Here is a 23680-nt window from a genome sequence, read left to right on the forward strand (position 1 = left end):
AAGCCACAGGCCAATATGATAGAAGGATGAGGAAGAGGCTGAGTACCAGATGGCTGAGAAGCCACTATACCAGCCCTAGATTCGAGTTTACACTGCTTCTGTGAAAGAAAAGTCAATCACAGTAAAACCTTTTATCTTGTTTAAACCACTTTTAAAAGTCAGTTTTCTTTCATATGCAGACTACTAATCCTATCCAAACAAGGCTTGAATGTTTACTACAGCTCTTTTTTGTTGTAATAGCAGAAAAATTGGTAATAAATGCCCATCAATAGGAAAATAAACTATTAATTTAACAATACCAAATAAAACTATGCAGCAGTATAAATAATGAAAGGGTTTTTTTTTTTTTTTTTTTTTTTAAGAGATGGGGGTCTTGCTTTATTGCCTAGTCTGGTCTCAAACTCCTAAACTCAAATTATCGTCCTACCTCAGCCTCCCAAAGTGCTGGGATTATTAAGGCGTGAGCCACCGTGCGGCCTTTGTTTGTTTGTTTGTTTTTTTTAAAGGCCTTATGTAATTAAACATTTTAAAGACATCAGCTGATGAGCCGTTTAAAACAAGAAGAATCTCAAAGCATCTCTGGCCAAAATCTTTTTAAGAAACGAAAAGTAGCGTGATTCAGCCTTGAAAAGGATTAGTCAGAGCCTACAGTATTAGGTTGAAATCAAAGAAAGGCAAGCTTTTTTTTTTGGATGAATAGTAATGATCTTTTTGAAAAAAAAAAAAAAGTCTTCAAGTTTAGGAGATGACAAATATTGAAAGCTGGTTCAACTGAATCCTCTTTATTGATGAGGAAAACAGTGGGCTCGACCTATTTATGACTTTCTGAAAAAAGTTGCCCTACCTGCCACTCACTTCTTTTTAACTGGCTGTTCTCAAAGGAAATTGCAACAGACTGAGGATAAACGTCCAACATCCAGAAATGGGCTTTTTTAGAGCTGAGGCAGCCTCCAGAACTTCCAGTTCCAATTTATTTCACAGGCGAGAAACTGAGGTCAACAGGGACGTTGGTTAGTGGTTCCTGGAGCCCTGAAGGAACTTTTGGACCTGGCTTGTGCGTTCCAGAGAAAAAAGTCGGCGTCTGACGGAAAACGAAAAATGAGCACTGGTGGACCCACCCAGCCGGGGCAGAGCGCCTCAGCCGGACCAAGGGGAGGAGCCAATGGGGCGGGGCCAAAATGGCGGAGGGGCGGGGCTTCCAGAGGCGGGGTCCGAGGAAATAGGACGGGGCGGGGCCCGGTAGGCTAGCAAAGGCCGGGAGGCGGGGCCTCGGGAAGGCGGAGAGGAAGGCGTGTGCAAGGTGGGGTCTCGCGCCCGCTACGGCCGGGGGCGGGACCCGGGAGGCTTGCGCAGGTCAGGTCAGCGTGTCTGCGGCGCTGCGCGGGGCGGCGAAAATGGCGGCTTCCAGCTGGGCGCGCAAGGCCGTGGTCCTGCTTTGTGCCTCTGACCTGCTGCTGCTGCTGCTGCTGCTATCACCGCCTGGGTCCTGCGCGGCCGAAGGCTCACCTGGGACGCCCGACGAGTCTACTCCACCTCCCCGGAAGAAGAAGAAGGATATTCGCGATTACAATGATGCAGACATGGCGCGTCTTCTGGAGCAGTGGGAGGTCCGCGGCGCGCGCACACCCTCCCGGCTCTTCTCTGTGCGGGACCCTGTTCCCAGTGACCCCTACCTATTCTGTCTTGGGACCTTTCTGACCCCCTAACCTCCTCTACTCATGCCTTGAATCCTTACTGACCCACTGAAGCCACTGCTGACCCTCCATTTCTCCTCTGACCCGCGCCCCCTGCTGACCCTCGCTTCAGCCCTCTCTCAGTCCAGTGCCCTGTTACCCCTGCCACTTCTCAAGCCACTCCAATCACGGGTCAGCCCCTCACTGTTCAGCCTTGCTCTCCCTTCACCCTTCAGTGCCCTGGTTGTCTTTGCGTTCATCCTTGTGGTCAGTGAGCCCTGCATACGGGGGGTTTCTTTCCCACTCTACTAAAGAGCATTTCCTTCATTTTCCTTTTGTTTTGGGGTGAGTGGGTAGGAGAGTGGGTTGCGGTGAAGATGGCCTTCCTTAATGGTTATCTCAGCTGTCTTCTACATCAGTATAATTTTAGACTTCCTATTTTGGTATATGTCGCTGCTGGGAATTTTCTGCTTTTTGTGGGTGGATTTATTTTACTGAGGGGAGAAGTATCAATGGCTAGTGGTTCTGTATCGTGGAACTCACGCTTTTTGTTCAAAGGAGAGTAAGTTTTCTGGTTTGTCACTTGGATGCACCGGAGTGTGCAGTTACAGGGAGTGTGTTATAAGCTTTTAAGGTAAAGATTACTGGCCAAAACCACATTGCTGCCTTTTCCCCTTCCTAAGGTGATTGTATCGTCCTGGTTGACTTGCACAGCTGTGGAACCTTAGTCAGGTTATGTCTAGTTTCTAGGCCTCAGTTTCCTTATCTACAACATGAGGAGGTTTTACTGGATGGTTCCTAAGATTCCTTCCAACACTGATGTTTTGTTATTTTGTGATTATCTCTGTGTTTGTTGCGGGAGGAGGGAAAGACTTTCCAGACGAGAGTTTAAAATACCACCTGATGCATCTGACTAAAAGAATGCAGGCTTGTGTTTTCATGTGGTCATCAGCAGCTGATGGAAAGATTGGGATAGATTTGAGTGTAGAGAGAAGTCCCCATTCACCATCTCCCTTGCAATCTCCTTGTCTCTTTTTGGACTCCAGCAAATAAAGCCTTTTGATCTGCCAGAGTGAGAACATCACCTCATGAGAAATCCTCCCCTTGACCTACTCAGACCCTGAGCTAGACGAAGAGGGTGCTGAAGAACAAAGACTGCCCTGGGAACAGTAGATAACAGGATGGATGAGCAGGGAGAGACTTTGAAGGCCAATAAAAACACATTATCTCATTTAATCCTTTTACTCCATCCATGAGGGAGGTACTTATCCCTATTTTCTTAGATGATGGCATTGAGGCACAAAGAGGTTAAATAACTTGCTCCACATCGCACAACAAGCTAGCTGAGTTTCAAATTCTGTCACGATTTTTAGAGCCAGTTCTTTGAACTGTTTTACGTGTGCTGCCACACATGGTGAACAGAAGTGCAAATGAAGGATAGTGAGGAAGACGTGGATTAAGCTAGAAACTGCAGGAGCAGAGTAGAAGGGAGAAATGTGAGATTTTTATACTTTTAACAGGACTTGATGGTTGATTTTGTTTTTTAAATTATTTTTTATAGAGACAGGGTCTCCTTATGTTGGCTGGGCTGGTTTTGAACTCTTGGCCTTTGCAATCCTCCCACCTTGGCTTCCCAAAGTGTTGGGATTATGGTCGTGAGCCACCATGCCTGGGCAATTGATTGATTTTGTGAATAGCAGGGCCACATAATGTAGTAAAAAGACAGGTTGGCCGGGCACAGTGGCTCACGCCTGTAATCCCAACACTTTGGGAGGCAAAGGCGGGTGCATCACTTGAGATCAGGAGTTCAAGACCATCCTGGCCAACATGGTGAAACCCCATCTCTACTAAAAATACAAAAATTAGTCGGGCATGGTGGCGGGCACCTGTAATCCCAGCTACTTGGGAGGCTGAGGCAAGAGAATCGCTTGAACCAGGGAGGCAGAGGTTGCAGTGAGCCAAGATCATGCCACTGCACTCCAACCTGGGCGACAGGGTGAGACTCTGTCTCAAAAAAAAAAAAAAAAGACAGATTTTGGACTCAGCTTTGCCCCTCACTAGCTACTTGATCCTAGTTTTACGTATCTGTAAAGCCAGATAACGCCCTACTTTGCAGGGTGCCTTGCAGATTAAATGAGTTAATGTTTGTAGACACTCTACAGACATGAGGACCCTTCCCCAGTAGCAGTGTTTTTTATGTGGGAGAGTGTATCCATCTCTGGGTGCTTTTTCTGTAGGAAGCAGTTCTTCTCCTCTTGTGACCACCTCTAAATCCATACCCTCACTCCTTCCCCAGCAGTGTGAGAAACAGTGCTTCAATGAGAGGCTGTGCCTCAGAGGTGTGGAGAGGTGAGAATTCCTTCCATTGTGTTACAACTAATTCTGAGTCCCAATTAGTGTAGAAAAACCAAAGGTGGTTATTTCATTTTACATTATGATAGCCAGGTATAATGGGAAGTGGCAGTTGGAGGGATTTGGAGCCAGAAATGTGGTTTGCACTTCTAGCATGTGAGTAAATTAAGTAAATCATTTATCCTCTCTGAACATCGTCTTCCTTGTATATTAAATGGAATCTGGTAGGATTGTTCTGAAGGTTGGAGTTAATATATGTAGAGTGCCTGGGACTTAGTAGCTACTCAGTAGATGTCACTTATTATTAATATCAAGAACCATGGGAGGAAGAAGAGGATTTGCAGAAAGGGGAGCTCAGCTTTGTAGCTATTGACTGACAAACAGTAATGAAGGAGCTCTAAAGCCAGTTGAAAATGCAAGACTGGCCTGGAGGCAGGGCTAGGACTGGAGTCAGGGGACTGCCTGACTTGTCCCTGGCCCCACCTCTGCCTCAGGGTAAAGATTGGATTGTTTTCAGCATAGACACACTGATCATAACAGGTTAGGTTACCCAGACTAAGGGTAGAACTGGATATTTATGTACGTCTAGGGTACTATTTTTACACTTCAATTTTAACGTATAATAATTATACATGGCCGGGCGCGGTGGCTCACGCTTGTAATCCCAGCACTTTGGGAGGCCGAGGCGGGCGGATCACGAGGTCAGGAGATCGAGACCACGGTGAAACTCTGTCTCTACTAAAAATACAAAAAATTAGCCGGGCGTGGTGGCGGGCGCCTGTAGTCCCAGCTACTCGGAGAGGCTGAGGCAGGAGAATGGCTTGAACCCCGGAGGCGGAGCTTGCAGTGAGCCGAGATTGCTCCACTGCACTCCAGCCTGGGTGACAGAGCGAGACTCCGTCTCAAAAAAAAAAAAAAAAAAAAAAAATAATTATACATATTTATGGGGTACAGAGTTGTATTTCTACACATGTATACAATGTAATGGTCAATTCAGGGTAATTAGCATATCTGTCTCCTGAACATTAATCATTTCTTTGTGTTGGGAACATTTAAAATTCTCTCCTAGCTGTTTGAAAATATGCAATAAATTATTGTTAACTATAGTCATCCTACAATACTATAGAGCACTAGAATTTATTCTTCATATCTAGTGTAATTTTGTATCCATTCACCATCCTCTTTCCCTATCTCCCCTCCACTTCCCAGCCTCTAGTAACCACAATTCTAATCTCCACTTAAGTGAACACAACTGTTTTAGGTCCGCGTAAGAATGAGAATGTGTGGTATTTGTCTTTCTGTGTCTGGCTTATTGCACTTAACATAATGTCCTCCAGGCTCATTAGGGTACTATTTTGCAATTTTCTTTTCTGTAACTGAAACACACACACACATATACAATGGAAATTAAAGCTGCTTTCTTTAAGTCTCTTGAAACAATTTTTACCCGTACTATATACACTAGACTTATGACTATTTAATTATATTTGCATTAACAAAGAAGTGCTGGACTGGGCTTAGTGGCTCACGCCTGTAGCCCCAGCACTTTGGAAGACTGAGGCGGGTGAATCCTTCGAGCTCAGGAGTTCGAGACCAGCCTGGGCAACATGGTGAAATCCGTCTTTACCAGAAATACAAAAATAAATTAACCAGGTGTGGTGGCATGCACTTGTGGTCCCAGCTACTCAGGAGGCTGGGATAGGAAGATCACTTGAGCCTGGCAGGCAGAAGTTGCAGTGAGCCAAGATTGCACCATCACCATTGCATTCCAAACTGGGTAATAGAGTGAGACCCCATCTCAAAAAAAAAAAAGAAAAAATGCTGCTTGGGACCTACTGAGTTAATTTCATGATTATTAGTGAAATCAGTCTGAAAAATACAAATATTCTAGGGTATTGAACCAACTGGAAGTCTTGAAGTGTTTTAAGGAGACTGTAACAGATGTTATGGAGAATTAAGATAAAGACAGAAACAACTTGTGAATTTGGCAACTAAGAGGTCCTTTGTGACTTGAGAGTATAATTTCCATGCAGTGATTGTGGTTGGAGGCCAGATCACAGAGGCCTAAGGAGTCAGCAGTGTCATAGCCAACAGATACAGTACTGAGTACTGCTTGCCTTTAAGTCATTATATCCCCAAACAAACCTTAGGAGGGAGAAGCTGTTATTACCCTCACCTTTCCATTATAGGTAAGGAAAGTTATTTTCAGATGGGCTAAGTAACTTGCTTAAGGCCACATAGTGATGGAGCGCATCCATCTGACAGCACAGCCCATGCTCCTGTCTGCAAGTCACCATCAGTGGCTCTTTCAAAGCAAAATGAGGAAGAAACATGTCAGTTGAGAGGGTGGCAGAGTTGAAAAGAAGGTTGGTGTGTTATGTGTGGTCACGTTGCTGGGGCCTTGGAGATCACTTCATTCTGCTTTTCATTTTGTAGATGAGGAAACAGGCCTCGAGGAGTAAGGATTCTTAGGCAGGGTCACACAGCTAGTTATGTAAAACTGAAACCAGATTCCAGGTCTGATGTAGGTATGGATCACCTTCAAGCACTGCGTAGAATTCTTTCATTTTTACTTTTTACTAAAACTATTTTTAATATAGTACATTATTAATGGTATCTTAAGCCTTGGCCCTTCAGATATTGTTCAGTAAGAGTGACTTAGGGGCTTTTTTTTTTTTTTGGTAACAGGTTTATTGAGATTGAAATCACATGCCATAGGCAATTTACCCATGTAAAGTGTACATTTTAGTTTTAGTATCTTCAGAGAGTTGTACAGCCATCACCAAAATCAATTTTAGAACATTTTTATCATTCCCAAAAGAAACCTTCAACCACTCCTCCCCTATGTTCTCCCAACTCCCTAGCCAGCCCCGGGCAATAGCTAATCTACCTTCTGTCTCAACAGATTTATCCATTCTGGCCATTTCCTATAAATGGAATCATAGAATGTGTAGTCTTTCATATCTGGCTTCTTTCACTTAGCATAATATTTTCAATTATCAGTCAGTACTTCATTTCTTTTTTTCTTTTTTCTTTTTCTTTTTGGTAGAGATGGGGCCATGATATGTTGCCCAGGCTGGTCTTTAACTCCTGTGCTCAGGTGATCCTCCAGCTTCGACTTCCTAAAGTGCTGAGGTTACAGTTGTGAGCCACCATACCCAGCCAGTACTTCATTTTTTTTTGTTGCTGGCATTAGTCTTTTCTCCAAGGAACCTGGTTCTATTAAAGATTCTTTATTTGTCAGTCTATATGCTATTTATTAGGCATGGTGGCTAATGCCTGTAATCCGAGCACTTTGGGAGGCCGAGGTGGGCAGATCACGAGGTCAGGAGATTGAGACCATCCTGGGCAACATGGCAAAACCCCGTCTCTACTAAAAGTACAAAAATTAGCTGGATGTGGTGGTGCGTGCCTGTAATCCCAGCTACTCGGGAGGCTGAGGCAGGAGAATCGCTTGAACCCAGGAGGCAGAGGTTGCAGTAAGCCGAGATCGTGCCACTGCACTCCAGCCTGGTGACAGAGCGAGACTCCGTCTCAAAAAAAAAAAAAAAAAAAGTTACTGTTTTCTATTAGTAATTTATTCATTTGTTTTGATCATTATGAGTTCAACATCTCATTTTGTTTGAAGGGTTGTAAGTCATACTATTATTTATTTTGATGTTGAGATTATTTCAAATTTGGCCCATGAGAGCTGCTTCAAGTTGGCTTCCATGTCATTTTGACATGTTCCACGATTCTTTGAGCACTTTACTACTTTGTGATGCAGGATTATTCTAGGCTCATCTTCTGTCTCTCTTGCTATAAGCCTGTTCTCCAAGGAACCCAGGCTCTTTTAAATATTTTTATCCATTAATCTGTTTACTCATCTGTTAATCTATGAAAAACCATGATTCTCCTGATGCCTTCAATTCCAGCCTAATACCACAGGGCTCGTTCTTCCCCCTTTCATATTTGTAACTTCCTTCCGGGAAGTTAAGAACCTGGCTTTCATTACCCTCAATATGTTTACTCCTTTTCTCAATCCTAGAGGTCACATAAGATAGTTTCAGAATTGCTAGCCCATACCACTACAGAAAGCAAACCTGCTAACTGGAATTGAATATTCTTGTACAATGCCTATTAAGTGAAATGGGTATACATGGAGTGCAGATTTTAAGTATACAGTACAAAGAGGGAGTATTTCTTTTCTTTTTTTTTTTCTTTCTTTTAGGACAGGGTCTCGTTCTGTCTCCCAGGCTGGAATGCAGTGGCATAATTATAGCTCACTGCAGCCCTGATCTCCTGGGCTCAAGTGATCCTCATGTCTCAGCCTCCTGAGTAGCTAGGACTACAGGCACCTGCCACCACACCTGACTAATTTTTTAATTTTTTTTAAGAGATGGGATCTCACTATGTTGCCCAGGCTGATCTCAAATTCCTGGGCTCAAGCAATTCTCCCACCTCAGCCTACTGAGTAGCTGGGACTACAGGTGTACATCACCGTAGCTGGGACTACAGGTGTGCATTGCCATACCTGGCTACTTAAAAATTTTTTTTTGGAGACAGAGTCTTACTATGTTGCCTAGGCTGATGTCGAACTCCTGGCCTCAAGTGATCCTTTTACCTCAGCCTCCCAAAGTGCTGGGATTACAAGCTAAGCCACAGTGCCTGGCCTGCAATAAATTTTGATAAATGGATATATCTGTGTAATCTACACCCCTGTCAAAATGTAGAACATTTCCATCACCCCAGAAAAGTTCTCTTGTGTTCATTCTCAGTTAATCCTACCTTGTTCCCCCTTCTACAGGCAACACTGTTCTAATTTCTGTTACCCTAGATTAGTTTTGCTCATTCTTGAATTTTAAATAAATGGAATTGCATAGTAGATCTTATTTTGTACCTGGCTTCTGTCACTTAACATTTTTGGGATTTGTTACATGTATCAGTATTTGTTCTCTGTTGCTGTAAAGTATTTCATTGTGTGACCGTACCAGAATGTGGCCATTTTTACAGCCTACCGTGTTGGGTAGATTGTATGAGAGTTTAAAAGCTCTAGAAACCCATCACATGGCGCTCTGTGATTGGTAACCTCGGTGTGGGTAGTATGTGCTGCCTGAAACTTAGACTATCTTGAAAGTTAAGAAGAGGAAGAAAACCCCTAGTTTTCATTTTTATGTTGTAATTTAAGTCATATACATGCACCTGACATCATGCAGATGTTTTTGCCTGTGCCAGTTGAAAAGCAAGATTCTGATGATAGATTTGATGCTTTCCCCCCAATCTGAATAGAAAGATGATGACATTGAAGAAGGAGATCTTCCAGAGCACAAGAGACCTTCAGCACCTGTTGACTTCTCAAAGATAGATCCAAGCAAGCCTGAAAGCATATTGAAAATGACGAAAAAAGGGAAGACTCTCATGATGTTTGTCACTGTATCAGGAAGCCCCACTGAGAAGGAGACAGAGGAAATTACGAGTCTCTGGCAGGGCAGCCTTTTCAATGCCAACTATGACGTCCAGAGGTAAAACAGCAACAGCCAGCTGAGAGAATCGTAGGCTGTGCTGGGTCTTTTCTTTATTATTATTATTAATTATTATGATGATGATGATTTTTTGAGACATAGTTTCGCTCTTGTTGCCTAGGCTGGAGTGCAGTGGTGTGATCTCGGCTCACTGCAACCTCCACCTCCCTGGTTCAAGTGATTCTCCTGCCTCAGCCTCCCGAGTAGCTGAGACTACAGGCGTCCGCCACCATGCCTGGTTAATTTTGTATTTTTAGTAGAGACAGGGTTGCACCATGTTGGCCAGGCTGGTCTTGAACTTCTGACTTCAGGTGATGCACCCACCTCGGCCTCCCTAAGTGCTGTGATTACAGCCGTGAGCCACCACGCCTGGCCCTGTGCTGGGGCTTTTCCTGAGGCTCTTAGCAGGGTGTCCTTTCTGGCAGTATTTCCCAAGGGCCTCCGCCTTTCCTTTCTAGGTTTTCTTTTAAAATTATTTATCTATCTAGATTTTTTTTTTTTTTTTTTTAAGATGGAGTTTCGCTGTGTCGCCCAGGCTGGAGTGCAGTAGCGCAATCTCAGCTCACTGCAAGCTCCACCTCCCAGGTTCACGCCATTCTCCTGCCTCGGCCTCCCTAGTAGCTGGGACTACAGGCGCCTGCCACAACGCCCGGCTAATTTTTTGTATTTTTAGTAGAGACGGGGTTTCACCGTGTTAGCCAGGATGGTCTCGATCTCCTGACTTCGTGACCCGTCCGCGTCGGCCTCCCCAAGTGCTAGGATTACAGGCATGAGCCACCGCACCCGGCCTATCTAGATTTTTTTTAATGTAAAGAAGAGCATTGCCGGATGCAGTGACTCACTTCTGTAATCCCAGCACTTTGGGAGAATGAGGTGGGCGGATCATGAAGTCAGGAGATCGAGATCATCCTGGCCAACATGGTGAAACCCTGTCTCTACTAAAAATACAGAAAAATTAGCCAGGCATGGTGACACACGCCTGTAATCCCAGCTACTCTGGAGGCTGAGGCAGGAGAACCGCTTGAACCCGGGAGGCAGAGGTTGCAGTGAGCCGAGATCGCGTCACTGCACCCCAGCCTGGCGGCAGAGCAAGACTCCATCTCGGGGAAGAAAAAAAAAAGAGCATTTATTGTTGGTAAAAGCAGTTAAGTTTTTGTTTTTATTTTTTGAAGAGGCGAGGTCTCACTGTGTTGCCCAGGCTGATCTTGAACTCCTGGCCTCAAGTGATCCTTGCGCCTCAACCTCTCAAACTGCTAGGATTACTGGCATTGGCCACTGTGCCTGGTGTGTGTGTTTTTTTTTAATATCTCAGTTGATCCTAAAGTTTTATTTATCTTTGGATCTTTAGACTTTATTTCATCTGAACAGTAGAGTGTATAGCTTAGTTTAGCCTCTTTGAGGGACAAAGTTAGTTAATAGTTTGACAGCTTCAGCTAGAAGTTTCTGCTCAGTGGAGAGGGCTTTTGTGTGTAGCTATGTTCACACATAAAGTTTGGACCATGCTGTTAACAGATAACTAATTCAGTATGAAGAGGCTCAGTTTTCACACCTGAGTATGGTCCTGAGGTACAATTTTAAGAAATCTTCTTTTTCCTCAGAAACAGTTCTCAAATTTGGGGTCTGCAAACATTCTGGTTTAGGAAATATAAAAGCAATGACAAGAAATGGGAGGAGTACTTAGAGAGTGTCCAACCAGCAGAATATTTTCAATTAGCTTAAATAGACACCTAGACAGAACAAATAAATGTCTTGGTGATGTCTGCTCCAGAAGGCCCACTGGTCTCTGTGGAGCAGTGGGAGCGTTAGAAACTGAAGGGGGAACGAGTGGTGTAGTCCCTAAGGAACAGAAGAATCATGCCCGCTGGCCACACTAGTGCTCCACCCAGGCCTCATTCTCTCCGCTTTGTTCCTTGGGACCTTTCGAGTGTGGATGAGCTGGGCTGCTTGCTGCTAAGCTCAAGGGCAAGGATTTCTGTCCAGTAACCAAGTGTCCCCTTGAGTCCTTCATAACCTCTTATCGTGACCCACTCTAAGCCATTGGTTTTCCACCTTTATCAGCAGAAGTCTTTTGTCCCATAAAATTGTAACTGGACACTCTAGAATATAAAACAGATACAGATCAGATCAAAGCTGCCTCTTTACCTCCCCAGGAGCAGCCCCTGAGCCACCTCTGCAGTGTCCTGGGGAGGTTTTCCAAATGTTCGCTTTTAACATGGGCATCCATTTATACCACAAAGGAATATCCAATGTCTGTTTCTATTTTAATCTGAGCTGGGTGTTTAATACTTCAGCAAGCTAGTATTTTCATACATGAGATATCAGTAGCTGCTAGACCTTGGAAAATCCAATTTTTCATTCCATATTCATATAGAATTTGAAATAAACATGTTAAGTGCCAGAGAATTGCTCTGACCCATTAGCACCTTACTAGTACATGCTGACTGTCTGATTGCATCTCTCTGCCCAAGGTTCATTGTGGGATCAGACCGTGCTATCTTCATGCTTCGCGATGGGAGCTACGCCTGGGAGATCAAGGACTTTTTGGTCGGTCAAGACAGGTGTGCTGATGTAACTCTGGAGGGCCAGGTGTACCCTGGCAAAGGAGGAGGAAGCAAAGAGAAAAATAAAACAAAGCAAGACAAGGGCAAAAAAAAGAAGGAAGGAGATCTGAAATCTCGGTCTTCCAAGGAAGATAATCGAGCTGGGAATGAAAGAGAAGACCTGTGATGGGGCAGCAGTGATGTGGTGTGGAGGGACAGGTGGATGTGGAGAGCTCTTTGCCCAGCTCGTGGGGTGGGAGTGGTCTCAGGCAACTGCACACTGGATGAAATTCTAGTGTCTTCTAGAAAGGGTCTGCCACATGACCAGTTTGTGGTCAAAGAATTACTGTTTAATAGGCTTCAAGTAAGAAGACAGATGTTTTCTAATTAATACTGGACACTGACAAATTCATGTTTACTATAAAATCACCTTACATGGAAATGTGACTGTGTTGCTTTTTCCCATTTACACTTGGTGAGTCATCGACTCTGCTGAGATTCCACTCCCCTCCAAGCACCTGCTGTGATTGGGTGGCCTGCTGTGTCCATGTGTTTTATTTTCTGTCAACTAGGAGGATAGCAAATTCTGATCAGAGAAGACTTTAAAACTCTTAAATTGAGTAAACTCTTCATGCCGTATACATCATTTTCATCATGTTAAAGGTAAAATATGCTTTGTGAACTCAGATATCCATAGCCAGGAAGCCAGGGTGTGTAAATCCAAAATCTATGCAGGAAATGCGGAGAGTAGAAAATATGTCACTTGAAATCCTAAGTAGTTTTGAATTTCTTTGACTTGAATCTCACTCATCAGTAAAAGAGAACTCTTGGTGTCTGTCAGGTTTTATGTGGTCTGTAAAGTTAGGGGTTCTGTTTTGTTTCCTTGTTTAGGAAAGAGTACTGCTGGTGTCGAGGGGTTATATGTTCAATTTAATTTGACAATTTTAAAGGATTTAAATAGGGAATCAGAGTCCTTTGCAGAGCGTGACAGAAGACTCAATAACCTCATTTGTTTCTAAACATTTTTCTTTGATAAAGTGCCTAAATCTGCGCTTTTGTATGGAGTAACATGATATGCTACTGTTAATGTCTGATTTTGCCGTTCATATGTTAGTGCCTACTCTGAATAAGAGTTAGAACATTTATATACTGATGTCATTTCTAAGAACTAAAATTCCTTGGGAAAAACCCTCAATTGTGATTTTAAGAAATTAAAAATAGCACATTACATGGTTAGAAAATGTCAGTGTTAAAGAATGGTACAAAGTGAAAAGTGTATCCCTTTCTTGCCGCCGCCGGTAGCTTGTCCCAGTGGAAGCTGCTGTTAACAATTTGTCCCCCCACATCCCCCTCCCTGCCCACCCACCAAAAAAAGTACATTTGCTTATGTAAATGTACTTATGGTGATATGGTGATGTATGTTTGTTTTGGCCTCACAGCATCTGTTTCCCCTTAATTTGGTAGCCGCTCACATTTCCCTCGAAAGAACCACACCCTCTGCATTCTCAGTTCTCTGCTTTGGATGGGACATTTGCCCTGGAGTCCCCCCACCCTCCAGGCCATGCCCACTCCAGGGTGAAGCCTGTGTGATCTACGGTACTAGGGTACTAGGCCCTGAAAGAGGCTTTTCTTGTTTCTCCTGCATTTTGAACCTGGAGCGGGAGCTGTTGTACGCCCCGCCCTTGGAGAGGAGAGCCGTTTGACAGACAGTGGGGAGAGAGCGCCACACCCTGGTGGCATAAACAAGTCCCTGAATTGTGCCGTGGCTGAACCAAGCCCTGTCCGTGGGCTTTTTCTGTTTTACTTAGGGCAATTTGATGGGGTTACTGTCCTGCATAGCCATAATGGCCCAGTATAAAGCAGCTGTTTTGATGAGATAATTGCTTTAATTAAGCAAAAGGTAGCAGAGCTTTCACTCTGCCCTGTACCTCGTGTTTCCACTTAGGAGCCTTCCCATGTCAGAATGTGCAGATCTGTCTCATTATTTGTTGGGCAGTGTGCCACCACTTCAGCCAGTAGTTTCTGTGTGTCTGTTATGTACTAGGTACTACAAGGTGCCAGGACAGTGTAGATACAGCCATTGAGTCGTAAAACTCAATGGTTTGGTGGGGGAAGACAAATGTCAGTAACGTACAAAGTAAAATGGCAGCCGTTAGAAGTATGAAAGGGGCAGGGTAGGGGGAGGTAGAATCTTCCCTCACCAGGTTGGGACAGCCAGAGGCTTTCTCTGAGGGCAAGAGAAGAGGAGAAATAGAGTAAGGCAGGCAGAGGAAACAGTCTTAGCTAAGACCCTGTGGCTAGAAGTGGCAGAGGGAGAAGCAGCAGGAAGGCCAGCGGGGAGGCTGGGGCCCAGTGCAGGCCCAGGTTGGAGGAGCGTAGCATATGGAGTTTGGCAGGAATTTGGGATGCCCTGGTGGATCTTAATTGTGATGGGGTGGGTGTGAAAGGCAGTCCAGGTTGCACTGGTTGCACGGGAGAAGTGATTAGAAGAGGACCCCAGCAGGTGTGAGCCGTGAGCTGCGAGGTGCTTCAGTAGTGCAGGCCATAGCTGAAGGTGTCCTACATCAGCAGGGTGATGGTGAGGTTTGAACCACTGTTTCACTGCATAGTCCCTGCTGATGGACAATTGAGTGTTCAGATTTTTTGCTGATATTTTCAGTGCTGCAGTGGACATTTTCATACAAAATATTTCAGTTCACTTTTGTTTATATCTGAAAGGTAAATTCCTAGCAGTAGAATTATTAGAGCAAACAGAATTTAACATTTTGGTGTGTATTGCCAAATTGCCCTCCCAAGTGGTTTAGTCAGCTTACCCTTGCCAACAATAGATCTATCCTTGCCAGCCCTGGGCATCACATTTACCAATTTAATAGATTGTAAAACCATACCTTAATTGGCTACCCTGAAGCCACCATACTGGAGAGGCTGCGTACAGTGTTTCACGTAGAGAGAGGGATACCCAGGAGGCCCACCTACTCCAACCCCAGCTGCATGAGTCTTCCCAGCCCAGGCACAGACATGTGGATAAGATTTAAACATTTCCAGCCCCAGCCTTCAAGCCATCCCAGTTGACACTGAGGGGAGCCAACATAAGCTGAGCTGAGAAACAGTCTGCCCAGTCTGCAGATTCATAGCAAAAGAAATGTTGGGCTGGGCACCGTGGCTCACGCCTGTAATCCCAGTACTTTGGGAGGCCGAGGTGGGTGGATCAGTTGAGGTCAGGAGTTTGAGACCAGCCTGGTCAACATGGTGAAGCCCTGTCTCTACTAAAAATTAGCCGAGTGTGGTGGTGTGCGCCTGTAATCCCAGCTACTCAGGTGGTTGAGGCAGGAGAATCGCTTGAACCCGGGAGGCAGAGGTTGCAGTGAGCCAAGATCAGGCCACTGCACTCCAGCCTGGATGAGGGGGTGAGACTCTGTCTCAAAAAAACAAAACAAAAATTTTTTAAGAGAAATGTCATTTGTTTTTGAGACAGGGTCTCACTCTGTTGCCCTCACTGGAGTGCGGTAGGATCACGGCTCACTGAAGTCTCTACCTGCCAGCTCAATCGATCCTCCCACGGCAGCCTCCCAAACAGCTGGGAGAAATGTCCTGTTTTTAACGAATTTGTCTTCCTTTTTGTCTTGTTTGTTTTAATATCTAGTGATCTAATAAATTTGGATGATATCTTTTGACTATCAACTATGAAACCCGTATTAGATATACGCATCTTTCCTTCATCCTCAGGCTTTCTGGTTTTGATGGTGATGCTGTGGCTTTTGTACTTCTAGTGGTTTCCTTTATACTGTTAAACCTCTTTTTTTTAAAAAATTAAACCAACTCAGTATGCATTAACCACTGAACAAGGGAAAGGGACTCAGAAACTTTTTCCTGTGTCCCTGATTATTGTTTAATAGTGTTTGTACACTGACAAGATACATAATATCCACCTTTTGCACCCACAATGTCCGCCTTTATGCTTGGACAAGAGCATGCAGGGTAGGACATTTCTGAGCCTTGCTTTTTCTCCTGGAAGTTTTTTGTTTGTTTGTTTGTTTTTTAAGAGACAGGGTCTCTTGCTGTCTCACCCAGGCTAGAGTGCAGTGGTGTGTTCATAGCTCACTGCAGCCTCAAACTCCTGGGTTCAAGCCATCCTCTTGCCTCAGCCTCCCGAGTAGCCGGGACTACAAGCATGCACCACCATGCCTGGCTAGGTTTTTTTTTTTTGGAGAAATGGAGGTGTCTCATCATGTTGCCTGGGCCTAGTCCTCAAGCAATCCTCCTGCCTCAGCCTGCGATTCACTGGTATTAAGTTGTGAGTCACCACGCCCAGCTCTACCTTTCAGCACTTCTTACACATGGCTCCACTGGAGAGGTGTGAGGCCACCCCTGTCTTTCCCTTAGAAGTGACTGCTTTTTCTCCTTTTTCTTTTTTTAAATTTGTTTTTATGTTTCTTTGTTTGTTTTGGGGGATTTTGTAACTGATTTTAAAAGATTTTTCCTTTATGACTGCTTTTTCTCAAACTCCTTAGGGATTCTTCTTCTTTTTTTAATTGAAAAATTAAAAAAATTTTAAAATAATTTTTTTAAATTAATAAATAGCATTCAGCTCCTTGTTATTTATGCAACTCATACTTAACATTTAGTAATTTTTCTAGGAAAAGTCTTAGTGTTGTTTTTTTTTCTGAATCTTTTTTCTTAATCCTTCTAGAGCATGCTGTGTAATTTCTAATTGATTGCAGATTCAGCTCCCCCATTATTTTGGAAAAATTTATCTTCTGTTTAGTTTTGTATTGGTATCTTGGGTTCCCTTTTTTTTTTTTAGCTCTGATATACATTTTATATTTTTAAATATTCTGTTTTTATCTCATGTTTGAGCTGTTTTTATTAAAATTCAAGTTTTTATTAACTTATATCACTCAAAAAATCCAAATGGAGAATCTTCACCTTGGGTTATATTTTCCCCCGGGATTGAATATCTATATTTGTGTGCTACATTCTTTTATTGCTGCTGTTTTCTAATTCCAAAATGTTTAGATAGATGCCACATCTTTGTTTTTTTCCTCTCTTATTCATGCTTAGGCAGACACAGCTTTTCCCAGACCTTGGCCTGCACAAGTGTTATAGGTGAATTCTCGCTGGCTCCTTTTCCTCCTTATCTGAGCGTTGTCTGCTTCCCCAGGAGCTGCAGTTCCAGGGCAGAGTATTGCCTTCTCTCAGCTTTCCTATAGCTGAACCGGAAAGGAGAGGGGCTCAGACAAGGCTGTGTGTGGCTCTGCTTGACAGGTAGCCTCTGCTCTCCTGTGGCTTTCCTGAGTGTCCTAGACTAGGGTTCTCCTCCCCATTGGGGGAGGGAACCATAATTGCTATTACAAGGAAAAATGATTGCCAAGACTTCAGAGAGTCCCCCATGTTAGCAGCAGACCTTGCTTGAATTCCTGGCTCCCCTCAGGAAGGGAAAGGCTGGGATGTTCTTTGCTTCATTCTCTAGTAACCCTTTCTCTTCCAATCTCTGGAGAAGAAAGGTCATGCAATATGTGGCTTTGGGCAAGGGCAGGAGGCACTTGCCCCAGGCACACAATTTGAAGGGCAGCACAAAACTCGGTAATTAAATAATATTTTAATGCAATATTTTAAAAAACCAAAAAATGTTTTCTTTTAAAAAAAAACCATGATGAATAAAAGATGAGCATTCTAAATAAAGACAGGATCTGTCGAGGGGGTGAATAGGGTGAGGCGGTAAGGTGAGGCTGGCAGGGCCAGGGGCAGATTCACCACCTTCTCCTGCAGTCTGTGGTTGGTATTTATGTCCTCGTGCTTAAAAGTTCATATTCCCTGAATCCCAGGGTTTGCGTTCATAGTAAGAACTGAAATATTTTATTTATTTATTTTTTTTTTTGAGACAGGGCCTCTGTTGCCGAGGCTGGAGTACAGTGGCACAATCATGGCTCACTGCAACCTCGACTTCCCAGGCTCAAGCCATCCTCCCACCTCAGCCTCCCAAGAAGCTGGGACTACAGGTGCATGCCACCATGCCCGGCTAGTTTGTGTGTTGTTGTTGTTGTTGTTGTTGTTTTCTCAAGAGACGAGGTTTCATCATGTTGCCCAGACTGCCCTCCAACTCCTGGGCTCAAGTGATTCACCCACCTTGAAATCTTTATTTTTATTAAAGTAGTAGCACAGCAATGTTAAAAGTTCTCTGTAAAAGGAAGAAATTCATTTACCATCACACCATCCCAGCTATCCAAGCTGTTTTCATTTGGCCAAGTTCCCTTTGAGTCCATTACGTCTGAGTGTTATGTTCCCATATTTGTCATCATAGCAGAAACAGAATTTGGTTTACAATTTTTCCACTCAGCATTATATAGTGGTGAAGGTTTTTTGTTATTGTTGTTGTTTGTTTGTTTTTTTTTTTTTGAGACAGAGTCTTGCTGTCGCCCAGACTGGAGTGCAGTGATGCGGTCTTGGCTCACTGCAACTTCTACCTCCTGGGTTCAAGTGATTCTCCTGCCTCAGCCTCCCAAGTAGCTGGAATTACAGGCGCCTGCCACCTCACTTGGCTAATTTTTTGTATTTTTAGTAGAGATAGGATTTCACCATGTTGACCAGGCTGGTCTCGAACTCCTGACCTCGTGATCCACCCACCTCGGCCTCCGAAAGTGCTGGGATTACAGGCGTGAGCCACTGTGCCCAACCTGTAATGAAGTTTTTATATTGCTGCCTGGTCTCTGCGTTCAGCGTTTTAGTGGCCGTGTAATATTCCCATCTTTTTGCTGTGCCGTCATTCTACTTAACAGATTGATGTAGTGAAGACAGTAGGGCTGGACCAGGCATGGCTTTGTTTACTCACATGTGCCTGAGTCCAATCTCTGCCTCACTATCCATATCCCCTTCTAGGAGCATGTGCTTCTATCCACAGCTCTGGCTGCCGTGTTTACATGCACAGCCCTGCCCTGCTCTCCCACCCTCCTTGGATGGTCATGGTCTTTTGGACCAGAGGTGGGCATCTGACCCAGGTCACCATCAACCAGGTTGGCAAATCAGATCCTCTCTCAGCCAGAGACTGGATGATTTGATAGCTGAGGCATTAATAGTGCAGCAGCCACAGTGAATTGCAAGAATGTGTGTTAGTGAAGTTTCTACACTTGCCCTGAGTGTTCAACCTCCTGAGTTTTGATATTCAAGTTTTCCTTGAATTCTGAGAGCTCTGGATTCCTATGAGAAACTTTTCTCTAGGGCTACTTTGAAGAGGTTTCTGCAGGTCTGATCCTCTCACTCTAACTTTTCCTGATCTCTTTTTATCCATCTATGTGAGGGAGTGAGACGAAGCACATGTGTAAAGTCCCCAGCACCGGGCCTGTATCTGTGCGCTATTTTTTTCTATATTTGAGTTTTTTTAGTTATCCACAATTAACAATAATGTTTAAATGAGCAGTTTTCCTTCCTTAAGATTAGTCCTTTGGTGTCGATTTCTTTTTCTTTCTTTCTTTTTTTTTTTTTTTTTTGAGACAGAATCTCACTCTGTTGCCCAGGCTGGAGTGCAATGGTGCAATCTTGTCTCACTGCAACCTCCACCTCCCGGGCTTAATCAGTCCTCCCACCTCAGCCTCCCTCCCAAGTAGCTGGGACTACAGGTGTGATCCTACTTGTCTCAGGTCCTACTTTTTCCTGTGTCCCTGATTATTGTTTAGTCCCAGCTACTCAGGAGGTAGAGGCGGAAGGATCTCTTGAACCTGAGAGATAGAGGCTGCAGTGAGCTGTGATTGTGTCACTGTACTCCAGCCTGGGGGACAGAGTAAGACCCTGGCTGGAAAAAAAAAAATTGTTTTAAGACTTTATTTCTCCTATTGGAATAAGGGAAGAGGTTGAACTCAACTCTGAATACAGTGAAGACAATTGGGGATTTATAGCAGAAGAGCAGAGTGAGGGGGTCAGTGGGTGGAGAATTACTAAGAGGAACTTGATTAGATACCAGGGGCAGGGGGATTCTTATTAACTGGTTTAGGATTGTTGCTAACCTTGGGCTCAGCAGTCCGAGGTCAAGGCCTAGCTGAGATGGCTCAGAGGAGCCCAACTAAAGTTTCTAAGGAGGGGTCTTTGTCATTTCTAGGGCTTTGCATGTGAATGCTCTTTACTGAAAATAGAAATTAACCCTTGACTGTGCAATCTGATGGCCAACGTTTTCCTACGCTAGGCTGTCAGGTACCTTGTTGACCAGGTAGGGTGAGGCCAGGGCTTGGAGCTGAAAGCCATTTGCTGCAGGCAGAGATCAAGCTCTTCACATAGACTTGCAGTAGGAATCCTTTGGGGTAGAAGTTAACAAATATTCTGTTCTTGACCAGGCTTCAGTGAGGCTCCTTGAAGCCCTTGAAGCATTTTGACTTTCAGTGTCCGTTCTTGTGGTGCTTGAGTTGCCCATTTTAGCAAGAATCCTGTTAATCAATTTACTGAGAACTTCTTAGCCTTCATATCTAATCACTCTTAATATCTGATCAAATTCTCCATCCTCCACCCCGCCCCCAGGTGATATCTGATCACCCAGGCCTACCTTCAGCATAATCCTTGTTAGGTCTGTTTAACCAGAATCCATGCTACCGCTGACATTTCCTCTTAGTCATTTTCCATCTACTGCTCCCCATCCTGCTCTTTGGCTGGGGTAAAAACCTGTTTGTGCATGCTGTATTCAGAATTGAGCCCACTTCTGTACTGAGGTCTCTTTCCCCTCATTGCAATACTTCCTGATTTAAATCTGTTGTTACTGCCGTAACTACTGTCAGACACTGATTTTCTTTGACTAGGTCTGAGAGGGAAAGTTCCAAAGAATAGGAGTGGCTGAGTTAACTACGGAGTTCATTTGGGGCCGGGAAGCAGAGAGGAAGACAACGATAATTATGAAGAACACGTTTTTGATGTCAGAAAGCACAACACTTCCCATTATGCACTGCATGTGAGCCTCACACCTGCCCTGCAGTGGAGGAGTAGATAGTTTACAGGTGAGTGAGCCCAGAGGGAAGGGGACTTGCCAGTGATCACAAGGCCAATGAGTGCCTTTACTACTCCGTAAGACCCCTATTAAGCGAAGTAGAATTGTTCATTCTCTCCACCATACAACCAGAGCACAGCTTGGGAAAGTGATTTGGCTAGAACCTTTTTCCAAAGCTGTCTGTAGTGGTTGGTTATCTCCTAAAGGAGTCAATTTAAAAATTAAAGGATGTACCCGCTAGGGGGCAGCAGAGACCAGCTGTGCCTCACGGCTTCCCCACCATGTGGCTCTAATTTGCCACTGATCCTTTGGTGAGAATTCTTCAGCTATTATTTTAATTAAGACTGCTCAGTCTTTGCTTGCAAAATATCTGTGAGAATCTGCATACACCTCTCTCTCTGAATTTCTCTTGGAAATCTAAGGGATTATCTTATCCATGTGTACTGTTCTAATAATACTAATTTACTTCATCCTCATAGCAAGCAGCCTTATGCGGTAGATACTGTCATCCCCATTTTGCACACAAGGAAACTGAGGCACATAGACATACAGTATTTTCCCCAAGGTCACGCTGCAAGGCAGTGACAAAGCCAGGAATTTTTTTTTTTTTTTTTTTTTTTTTTTAAGACAGAGCCTTGCTCTGTCACCCAGACTGGAGTGCAGTGGCACCATCTCGGCTCACTGCAACTTCTGCCTCCCGGATTCAAGTGATTCTCCTGCCTCAGCCTCCTGAGTAGCTGGGATTACAGGCACCCGCCACCACACCTGGCTAGTTTTTGTGTTTTTAGTGGAGACGGGGTTTCACCATGTTGGCCAGGCTGGTCTCGAGCTCCTGACCTCAACTGATCCGCCCGCCTTGACCTCCCAAAGTGCTAGGATTACAGGCATGAGCCACCATGCCCAGCCTCAAACCCAGGATTTAAACTCAGTCAGGCAGACTCCAAAACTGACACCAGTCACTGTAATCTGCTTGGGAGAGGGGCTGCTGCCATTCTCTGGACCTCTTCTCAGACTCACGTGCCAAGTGTTGGTACAAGCACTCCCCATGTAAGTGCTGAACACCAATAAGTTTCGGGAAGTGTGCAGGCAGTGGAGATAAAGATAGCAAGGCAGGCAAGGTCCCTGCCTTCTTGGTATTTACAGGTTGAAAACAGATACACAACGTCTTTTAGCATGGAGTGTGCCTACTGTGTGCAGGCTCTGGACATCCTTACCTAACTGACATGCTACCCACTGTGTGCAGGTCTTTACATACTTTATTTCATTTACTCTCTTTTTTTTTCAGTTAGGGTCTCACTCTGTTGCTCACGCTGGAGTGCACTGGCACAATCTCAGCTCCTTGACCTCCAGGCTCAAGTGATCCTCCCACCTCAATCTCCTGGGTAGCTGGGACCACAAGTGTGCACCATCACACCCAGCTGATTTTTTAATATTTTTTGTAGAGACAGGGTCTCCCTATGTTGCCCTGGCTGGTCTTGAACTCCTGGGTTCAAGCAGTCCTCCCACCTTGACCTCCCAAAGTGTTGGGATTACAGGTGTGAAACCACTGTGCCCGACCTCATTTACCCTTCACAACCCCACAAGGTTGGTATTAATTAACATTTAATATGTGGCCCTTTGAAGCACAGTTCTGGAGTTGGACTTCCCAGCTCTGCATTTTATTAGCTGTATCATCTTGGACAAGTTATTTAAGGACTTCACTCATCTAAGGCTGTAGGTGCTAATAAAAGTTCCCATTTCAGAGAAGTATTATAAGGATTAAATGAGCAAGTCCCTGTGAAGCACTTAACACAGCTTTCTTTTTTAAAGTAAAGAGGTGGGGTCTCACTATGTTACCTTGGCTGGTCTTAAACTCCTGAGCTCAAGCGATCCTCCCACCTTGCCTTTCCAAAGGAGTACAGGTGTGAGCCACTGTGCCCGGCCAACACAGCTTTCAGTACATGTTAGCTATTATCATTTGTGTGTGTGTTTTGTGCTTCAGGTAACTAGACAGAAGCTTGTAGGGGTTAAGCCCCTTGCCCAGAGTCACAGCTAGGAAAAGGCAGGACAACATCCCGCCTAGGCTGTTTTCTTCTGGAGGCACTGCAGTTTTCACTGTGGCTTGACACTTTAAAGGAGGGGCTGGGATGGAATTCTACATGGGCCACAGAGATTGCTCCAGAAGGAGAATGGCCACCTTGCCCAGTGTAGGGTATGCCAGAGCAGAGAGGGTCAGCTTCCTTCCAGGCAGAAACATCTGCCGTTCCCACCACCTTGGTGCTCTGCTCTCAGATACCTGCATGGCTGAGGACCTGCTGTCACGTGAGATGGCTTGCCCTGAAAGGAGCAGAGCTGCCAGAGTCCAAGGGGTCTGCAGGAGACTGCAGTTTGACCACGCTGCTTGCTGGTACAAGGAAATTTTTGGTAGGCAGATTTCAGGAGGTCCCACCCAAGTGTCACAAGCCAGAAACTTGAGATGTTGGACCCCTTTCCACTTGTTCCAGCATCTGGGAAAACCTGAGCCTGCAGTTGGGGCCACTTGGCCAACTCTCCACAGATCTTGTTGAATCAGCTTAAACCTGGGCTTGTCAAATTCTGGATCTGAGCAGCCCAACTTGCAATTTTAAATCTTTGACCACTGTTCCCTGGCAGACCTAGGGCAATTTTTGTTTT

General features: G+C 44.6%; 1 protein-coding gene across 1 annotated transcript; it reads left to right on the forward strand.

Moving 5' to 3' along the window:
* Positions 1 to 1278: 1278 nt before the first annotated feature.
* On the forward strand, positions 1279 to 13307 carry MESD (mesoderm development LRP chaperone). Its single transcript, XM_055277475.2, has 3 exons — positions 1279 to 1607; positions 9294 to 9526; positions 11995 to 13307. The coding sequence occupies exons 1-3, from the start codon at positions 1395 to 1397 to the stop codon at positions 12251 to 12253; spliced, it is 705 nt and encodes a 234-aa protein (XP_055133450.2). The 5' UTR covers positions 1279 to 1394; the 3' UTR covers positions 12254 to 13307.
* The last annotated feature ends 10373 nt before the right edge of the window (positions 13308 to 23680 follow it).

The sequence above is a fragment of the Symphalangus syndactylus genome, chromosome 5 (genome assembly GCF_028878055.3).
Source record: "Symphalangus syndactylus isolate Jambi chromosome 5, NHGRI_mSymSyn1-v2.1_pri, whole genome shotgun sequence".
In the NCBI taxonomy this organism is placed as follows: Eukaryota; Metazoa; Chordata; class Mammalia; order Primates; family Hylobatidae; genus Symphalangus; species Symphalangus syndactylus.